This window comes from Borostomias antarcticus (genome assembly GCF_949987555.1).
Source record: "Borostomias antarcticus genome assembly, chromosome: 12".
Lineage (NCBI taxonomy): Eukaryota > Metazoa > Chordata > Actinopteri > Stomiiformes > Stomiidae > Borostomias > Borostomias antarcticus.
This window is the reverse complement of record NC_140245.1, coordinates 23,562,466-23,572,202: the sequence shown is the minus strand read 5'-3', so window position 1 is coordinate 23,572,202 and position 9,737 is coordinate 23,562,466. Positions and strand designations below refer to the sequence as shown.

Below are 9,737 nucleotides of genomic sequence, written 5' to 3'. Positions count from 1 at the left end.
CCACAAATAATAGACAAACCAGACCAAGGAAACGGTTTCCCATCCTGTAATAAACATGTTCTAAAGCATGTTACTGTACCATATACACAGATCTAAGCATCAAATATATTATTCAATGAAATACAATTAAATTATTATTTTCACTTTTTTTTTTTACATCATAAAAAAGGTTATTTCTCGTTAATTTGGAAACAAGAGGAAAGACGCAATTCATGGCAGTGACATTAGCTGTTCTACATACGTTGGTATTAAGTTGTTAGTGTATCATGTAGATAAGAACCAGTATTTTACAGTAATTGTCTCCCCTCTATATTAGAGTCAATGTACAGGCTCTGTATAGCAGTTTATACAGTTAAAGTACAGTTGGTTTCCTCGTGATTTATTTCTTCTGTTTTTCTCCCAGTCAGTCTTGCTTTGCACTCGTCCTACATTGCGTAAGAGGGTCCAACTCTCATCGATTCACCCTCTCACCTCCCAGCTGTCCGACTCCTTTCTCTATTTTCCAGGTAGAGGGGGGGAAAAAAACTGTCTTGAGACGTCCCTGCCAGATGGCCACCCTTATGACAAGGGGAGCAGTGTCAGTAAACAAGTCAGGATCAAAGCCAAGATGGCTGCTGTTGTTGTTGCTCTCCCGTGTGAGCTGGTACCGGAGCTGAACCCGGTCTCAGGGTCTTCATCCTGGGCATGGTGGCGGCTGTGGTCGTTAACCACACTGGGAGACACTGTGGGAGAGGAGACACAAGCATGGCTGTTAGACTGTGGCTCGCCAGTATCGGGTCCTCACAGAGATAGCTAAGATACAGGAGTTAAGCTATAGGTATTAAACAAACTGCTCCACCGTTTGGACATGAAGACTGACAGCTTTTTTTTTTTAAGTTCATCAACAGGTTAAAAGCATGATGGAATCTACATCAGACTTAACCCTCAGTGATCGAAAAAATGTGACCGCCACTGGAGGTTTGGTCCTGATGTCTGCTGAGGTCATTTTTCCGATTATGAAAGTGTTAATTATACGCTTTCAAATGATGTGCCATGCGTTGAAATTTGCAAATATCTGAAGAAGATGTGCTTCTGTGAATGTCTGTACACCTGAAGTCACTAAGCAGAGAAAAAGGGCTTCAAAGATTCAGAGCTGTTCACACTTCTCACAGGATGTGGATTTTGACGACAAAATATGATACATTGAGTGATCCTAAAACTGACGTTAGTCATATTGAGTGGGTTCTTCATAACTTCAATTTTCATAATATGAAGAAAAACATAGGAAAATAAACAAAATGCCCTCTAGTGCATTTCAATGATTGCAGACATCAGGACCAAACCTCCAATGAGGTCACAAATAGGGATGGGGATCATTAATTTTTAGTGATATTGATACCGTTATCGAGTCTGCTTAATGATCCGGGTCCTTATTGATACCACTATCGATACTTTTCTATGGGAAAAACGAGACGGACGGCAATACATGTTTAACAGAACTGGTTTTGGCACAATCATACGTTTGTGCACCGCGATCGGACAGGACGTATAATGTGGGTGACCAAACTGTTTTGCTTTCATTGCGTTATCCTGTCACAATCGCTTCACCGCGTGAACGCGCACACCGAACCGTACGGGCCGATGTCATGAACGACGCGCTACGAAAGAGGTCGGTGTTGCGCGGTGGCCCTGAGCCGCCCCCCTCGGCTGTGCCTTGGCGGGATGTGTCCTGATTATCGACGCCGTCTCCCCAGGGGGGGGGGGGCCCACGCGGGGGCCGCTGTCAGAGGATCTGAGTGTGGCCTGAAATTAACAGCCTATCGACTGATCGAGATTGATCGGGCGCAGTGCGCCCCCAGGACGGCTATTTGAAGGCACGCGCGGCCCCCGTGTCTCCTGTTCGGGAAATTGATCCTTCGTCGCCCTGATGGACTCTGTCCTCTTAAATTCTTAAGCTCCTAATGCTTCGACAAGCTTTAATGGTATCCCGCCAAATCAACGCATTGGTTTCGATACCCAGCTACTTAACAGCTATTTTTTTTTTTTTAAACTGGAAAACGCAGGTGCGAATGGGGGGGTTCGGGGGGGGGCATGTTTTAACATGATTAGTTTGTTCCCAGGTCCGGAATAAAAAGGGAGTAACCTTGGGATTGTCAGTGTTCACACACACCAGAAAAGCCACTACGGTCTCATCAATCACCAGTTTCTTTGTTGTCGTCGTCTCTCAAACCGACGGCGAGATGCACGGGACATACAGCGCACGTGTAATGGTGGCCGTGTTGTCGTATCGAGGTTGTTGTAGCGCGGGCGGGCGAACACATGTGTGGGCAGCAGGGTGACCATTACAGAAATGTGTGTACAGAGTGTACCAGGCTGGATGAAGACCTCCAGGGAGGGGTGTCAGGGCCTATTAAGAGGAAGAGGAGAGGAGTGATGGCATGTCTCCTCCGCAACCTCCTCTCTCTCTCTCTCTCTCTCTCTCTCTCTCTCTCTCTATCCATCAGTACAGTGCACCCCTCTCTTCCTCTCCTCCTCTCTGCATTTCCATCTAAACACAGTCAGGCCACCTGGAGAATATCATGATTGGCAGCCTGGGATCTGAACAAGTAACCTCTGGGATCTGAACAAGTAACCTCTGATTGCTCTGTGTCATCGCATGATGAACACATCAACCGCTGAGCAGGAAAGAAAAATGTCTCTTTTTGTCACTGTCAAAATATGGACGCATGCAAATATCCCCCTTAAAAATCAGTGCTAGTCATCTTTAGCATCTTTTTGATGGTATTATAAGTGGTATTATAACCTCTCGTTATCAGGTTGCGGTTACTGTAAAACCCACATGAAAATATTCGACTGATACTCTAGTACTAATGGTCTTGTGAGAGAAGAGCCCTCGTGTCTACGTAGATTAATCCGTCCTGGCTGAATGTTTACAGAGCGCCCGTTTCTCGACACCCGACAGCAACCCTGTTTTCGGGTGTCAGAACAGATGAGGAGGAGAAAGCAGACGTACTTTAGAACCCTTAGATGAGCTCAGCACCTGATGTAAAATCCATAGCAGTTGAATCGTGATTAGTCCAGGTGGAACTATGATCAATACCACACCGACTACAGCAGGAAAATAACCTCAGCTGGTTGGAGCAGAAGCCGGTCGCTGCTCTGTACCAAACAGATGCCAAGGAAAGAAGTGTGTGTTCGTGGAATTGACAATGACTCGCCCTATGGTGCAAACAAGGACAAATACAAACTTCAGAGCCAAGTGTGTCATAGGGCACTATGGATAAAGAACAAATTTAGTCATTTAGCCGTTCATTAATTCATTGTTTAAAGATACAAGTTGGGAATAACAATACCATTGTTAGTCCAAACCGTTTCACAACTATTCTCTGTAGATGGAGATAGTATCTAACCCTATAACCCTATTAAGGCAGAAAGAACCTTCCAGACTCTTCTCTCTTAATTACCGAATGTTTGTGTTGCAATAAGCAAGTCATAAAGGAATACCGATGGCAACGGCTTCCAGAGCCCGTCAGGGAATCAAGCAGGGGTAGTGAATACAGAACACAATGTGAGAGTGTGTGCAGAGAGAAACTATTGACTGGTTCCCCCTACAAATTAATATGCACAATTATGAGGCGTAGGCATAATGAGAAAAAATATGACTTCTCCTTGACCTGTTACCCAAGTGGTATCACGATAATGCGGTTTATTCATGACTGCAATTAGCAGCAATTTATTGAGACAGTGAGATAGTGTGTACATGTCTCTACGGTGAGATAGTGTGTACCTGTAGTGTGTACATGTCACTACAGTGAGAGTGTGTGTACATGTCACTAGTGAGAAAGTGTGTACATGTCACTACAGTGAGAAAGTGTGTACATGTCACTACAGTGAGAATGTGTGTACATGTCACTAGTGAGAAAGTGTGTGCATGTCAATACAGTGAGAAAGTGTGTACATGTCACTACAGTGAGAAAGTGTGTACATGTCACTACAGTGAGAGTGTGTGTACTGTACATGTCACTACAGTGAGAATGTGTGTACATGTCACTAGAGAGAAAGTGTGTACATGTCACTACAGTGAGAAAGTGTGTACATGTCACTACAGTGAGAAAGTGTGAACATGTCACTAGTGAGATAGTGTGTACATGTCACTACAGTGAGAAAGTGTGTACATGTCACTAGTGAGAAAGTGTGTACATATCACTACAGTGAGAAAGTGTGTACATGTCACTACAGTGAGAGTGTGTGTACATGTCACTACAGTGAGAAAGTGTGTACATGTCACTACAGTGAGAAAGTGTGTACATGTCACTACAGTGAGAGTGTGTGTACATGTCTCTACAGTGAGAAAGTGTGTACATGTCACTACAGTGAGATAGTGTGTACATATCACTACTTGTACAGCGACATGTACACACTATCTCACTGTAGCGACATGTTGCTACAGTGCAGTGTTGGTACTGTATGTGGTGAATTGACAGGAGGGTTGCTTAGTAATCTTGCATACAATAGTACATGGAAATAAACATACTATAGACTACATCTGAATTTCCAATCAGGTTTTTCACACTATCTTCAGCAGCTCTTGTGAGAGAGGTTCAGTTTTAGACTTTGTGACAAATTGAATGCCAGACATTCAGTAATGTAATTTAGAGGAATACTTTACCATGCTCGTGGCTAGCTACAGTATAACATTGTTATGAACTTGGTACACTGACACACTGCCGTACTCATCCAACAAAGAGATGAGAGATGCACTATATCCATCTTGAGTTTTCAATTTGTTGAGCTTTGAATTCTCTTCTCTCTCTGAATCTTATATTTTGACTGACCTTCTTTTAACACCACCTAACTCTGAATGGTGTCTTTGAGTTAATCCCACAATGCTCTGAGGCACTGAAAATATCTTCCCCCAATACAAATGCATCTCTGTTGTACTGAGATGGAAAGCTCATCTGAATCAGACACCCCTCCTTATCAACTGTGTTTTACAGAATACAAACGGAGAGGTCTCGGCGGACCGGCGTCATCCACAGATGCTAATGTGTGTGAAATGAGAGGATCTGTGAGGAATTAGCATGGATTTATCTAAAGAGCCTGGTATCACATCTCGAAGCGGACGGCTTGTTTGTTCTGAGCTGTTTTGAGAGGAGAAGAGAGGAGAAGAGAGGAGAAGAGAGGAGAAGAGGGGAGAAGAGAGGAGAAGAGAGGAGGGGAGAAGAGAGGAGGAGTGAGGGAGGAACCATGCGTGGCACAGACGGTTAAGAGCCCTCCTGAGAGGCTCTTCGGCTGGCTGGCTGGCTGATTTGCCGGCTGGTTGATTAACTGCTCCCACTCCCACAGATAACACAATTGAACCTACTGTACCCCTGAGTCTAGTGCAGCATCCGCATTCAATTTGCACACAATACAACAGACGCCCCGAAAAATGATCAATTACTGCACCTCCGCATTTGAGGGATCAGTTTAATTTCATGTTTCTTGTCAGCGGTGTCGATGAACTGCCAATTTCAACAGAGCGGCTTTTTTGATGTCTCCGCCGTTCTCTCGTTCTCTTTCTCTCCGCATACAAACGCACAAACAAAGAAGCTGCCTTTGTTTTACTGCGAAAACGAAAACTGCGAATTCAAGATGGAGGGCTTTGAAAATGAAGGGCTGTATTGTGGAATAAATGGCAAAGGCAATTCGACAGGCTCCACGAGGTACCGGCGCCGTAGCAGTGGTGCAAATGAGAGAAGGAAACTAAATTCATGAATTTTCTTTGAGGCATATGCAGTAGCACAACCGCAATCTACAGAAAATCACTTATCCTACAGCCCTCCTATACAGGACTTAATACACAAATAGGCAAATTCACAAAGAGTGGATTGTGGCCGCTAATAGCACCATTAATTGTGCGTGTCAATTATGCCCGCTATGTGCTCTGTCTTAAGGACCTATTGGCTAAAGCTACTGCGCTAATGATATTCTAGTGCAAACACGGCCATATGGTGTTGCCATATGAGCCCTTTTTCCATAAGATTTCCAAGTAAATCAACTCTCACTAATCCACCACTAGCGAGCGTGTTAAATCTCCACATCAAACATCCAATTGATGTCATTCATTTTCCATCAGCCATGTTGCAGTAACTTTTAGATCTAGTTTGAGTGAATTATCTGTACAAATAGGCCTACATCATTTGGCCTACGACCAAACATTAAATGAAAAGTAGCCATGGCTATGACACCCTTTATAAATGTGCTGAAATTACACCAACTCTTTGAAGACTAATTTCACTATAACTGCATGTGGCAATTAGCCCAGATCTTTGTTAATTGGACTGTTTTTGCCATGAATCTCACTTGCATAGAAGGGGGACAATTTTCGGCCAAATGTATACATATTACCTAATTTAAATATGCATAAATAGTGCAGGTGCTAAGAGATGCTATTATCATGGCAACGTAGTTAGCACGGTATTCCCCCCTTTGCAAGTGCTTTGTGAACAGCAAGGTTTATTTTGGGGTTATCTACACAGGGACAGCGTCAGAAAAACCTACCCACAATCCCTTTGTGCATTCGTCCCCCATACTAGAAAGGACACACAAGTGTGGCCAGCGCTTATTATTGACTCATCCAGGCTCGCGCTTACCTTCCCAAAGACTTGGCGTGACGCTTGGCTTCTACTCTAACAAACCCCGCCTCCCCTACAACCCGTCTGAGCTCAACAGAACACTGGCGTCCATTGCGCCGTGCCGAGCGCGGCGTGACCTGGATCAATGAAAACTAATTAAAGGTAGCGTCATTAGTTTAAAACACCGACCCCCGAATGTGCGTTAGCACCGGGCGCGGTGGAGCGAGAAAGTCACTCAGAGCCATACCCCCCTTCGCTAACTCGGCCTCACGGCTCTGTGTTCATCACCGGGATTCCATCACCTCGTCCCCCTACTACATCCTTAGAACCGGTTAATACTCCAGCCGGACCACCAGTCATTCCCTGGCCGCCGCCAGCATACTAACAGCAGGGGTACGGGCTCCTAATGTTCATCATGGCGCCCCCACCCCACCCCACACACACATACATCCACACACACACACAGAATGTCCTTCACTTGTTTCCTGCTTCATTAGACAACTAGGTAGGGGGTGTTCAGGGTTGAAGGCTATTTGAAAATTGAGTGAGTACCACAGTGGGACACAAGAAATATTATTAATAAGCAGCCTGGGAGGCCGAGAGCTAATAAAATATACTGCATGTTGTAGATCCGAGTCGTTATGAGCGTTCGCCGAGCGGTCGTGGTGAGTCATCAGTTGGGTGGCGTCTCTGTGGCAGAAGAAGAGAAAGCAGAGACCAAGACGCCGATTGACTCGGCTGTTCAAGAATCCAATTAGGTTATTCTGGCACGGGAGTTGTGCTTGCTTTAGAGCAAATGATGTTAGCATGGCCTTCAAATCAACTCCTCCCTTTCCTACTATAGAGTATTCGTGGGAGTTCTTGGAGAATGACGAGAGAAAATGTTAAAAGAAACACTTTTTATAGTGGAAAAACATATCCAGGTGATATCAATCAATCCCTATTCCTCCACCCTCGCCTCCATTAGTGTGGTCTTGAGGCCGGCCCAGCCAACAGCCACAACCCGCAGCGCCACACAAACACGGCAAGGTCACCCCGGGTTTGCATTTTAATGAAAAATGTACGTTCACAAACGCAACATGCCTCAGGGCTTAAACGGTATTGAGGGATAAAAAGATGTCATCTTTGACGGCTTAAATCAAACCGATAACAATCCTGATGAATACTGACGATAATGATGATTGCTATTCCATATGCTATGAAATGTGAAGAGCAACTTCAATTGAAAAGAGTGAAGGACTGAATCCCTCTGTCACGCGATACTGTACGTTTATGAGGCTTAGCGCTTTCATAACCGTGACCTAACACAGAGTCATCACAGGTGAGACAACAGGACAGGTATTAGCTATAGTAACTTCCTCAGTCCTGACAAGCACTGTTAAACAGAATCACCTGGTTCATTTTATCACATCAAACAGCAGACCTTAACCTCATTCTGGAGGCTACATTTCCTTTCGACACAGCGTCTTTACCATAATGACAGGAATTGAATCAGTGTGGTGTCTGGTGTCTGTCTGCCTGTATCGCTCCACAACCCCACAACCGGGCCACCGTGTGTCGCTGGCGTACGGGTTCAGAATCGATGCCATCAGCTAGCTACTAGCTAGCAGCTAGTAGCAGCTAGCTAGCTAGCTACAGAAAGGGGGCTTTTTCATTAACCAGCACGGAACAGTATGCGGCAAGCATTTGTATCCTACCCATAGCCTACTAAATCACAATACTTGAAAATGGAATTAAAAATGTAGACTACTTGGTTCTCCTCATCACCCACAGCAAAGCCTGCATGAAACTGTAGCCAATAAAACGCAAGTGCATAGCTTTCTTCGTGATACGGATAAACCAGGCTTGAACCTGAAGCTATCGCGCTAACCCCGTAATCCCGTTTCCTAGTACAGGGCCTTGCTGATGTCGACCCTTAAACACGGTAAATCATTAGATTTTTTCCTCAAGTCAAACATCAAAGTTCACCGGAGCGGAGATGATCTGCTAATTAGCACCGACACCCTACAAGCACTTCTTCCTAAAACACATTCATTTGCATAATGAATGAAGTTTTTGGGGGGGTTTGAACAGTTCCCTCTCTTATTAACCTTGCATTAACCTGTTCATTAACACAGACGCGCTCTCTGTCCTGCGCCCTGGGATACGGGTTGGCCAGGCTTGGCCCAAATTCATCACACCACCACCAGAATCCCTTACGGGTGATTAGACCGCAGGTACAGCACACTGCCACACATAATAATGGTTGTTTACCACTGGCTTCTCGAGGGGCGATGCTACAGGACAACAAACATTTGATCTAGAACTCATCTCTTCCAGTAGCACACATGCTACCCGAAGGGTAAATGTTGGGAAAGGCACTGATGGGACAAGAATGACGGTAAATTAATAAAAATCTATTTTTAATGTTTGGTTTAGACTTTAGAAAGCGTCGTTGAAATGCCATAGCCCATCTCTCTTCACTTCACAATTGTCCCCTTCTCTCTCTCAACAGCCCACATTTGGATGCTGTCGATGAACAGTGACCCAGATTGGTCGGTCCGATTTCTACCTTCTCACCTCCTCTACAGTTGTCCCAGTCTCTAAAAACGGCAGTTATTTTGTTTAAACATGTCAAAGAAAATAAAAAATGAGTGCATAGGGAGAAACCCGAATTTGTCAACATTTTCCAATGATTATTATAATAATGAAACTGGGTCGACAGTTGCTACGGTAACTTCTCATTCAAGGGTAAAACCAGAGAGAGAGAAAGAGAGAGAGAGAGAGAGAGAGAGAGAGAAAGAGAGAGAGAGAGAGAGAGAGAGAGAGAGAAGAAACAGTCACTGAAGCTTCAAAGGACGCAGGCTTGTGTCATCCGTTCAAAGGGAGAGTCAGTGGAGACTGTGCCCTTTCAGGCTCGGCATTGTTCTACTGAGCTTCTCACACAGAAAGGTTCCCCTGCGTCTCTGGTGCCTTTCAAGTAGGGGGCAATGGAAGGCCCACTTTTAATGATAGTCCAATAGATCTCATGGTACAGTACGACTCTACCGGATAGTATTTTAGTCCAATAGATCTCATGGTACAGTATGACTCTACCGGATAGTATTTTATGTCTATATATATCTGTAGTGTACAATGTTAATATCTTTGAGGTTTCATGAC

The 9,737-nt window shown here is 44.6% G+C and overlaps 1 protein-coding gene across 1 annotated transcript in view; it reads right to left on the bottom strand.

The window, feature by feature from the left end:
- Positions 1–558: 558 nt before the first annotated feature.
- gpc5a (glypican 5a) overlaps positions 559–9,737 on the bottom strand; it is a gene marked incomplete at both ends in the record, with an annotated part of 92,240 nt that continues 83,061 nt past the window's right edge. The window contains one exon of the mRNA XM_084446524.1: positions 559–722. Coding sequence (XP_084302650.1) covers positions 559–722 — 164 coding nt within the window. The remainder of the gene's footprint in view (positions 723–9,737) is intronic.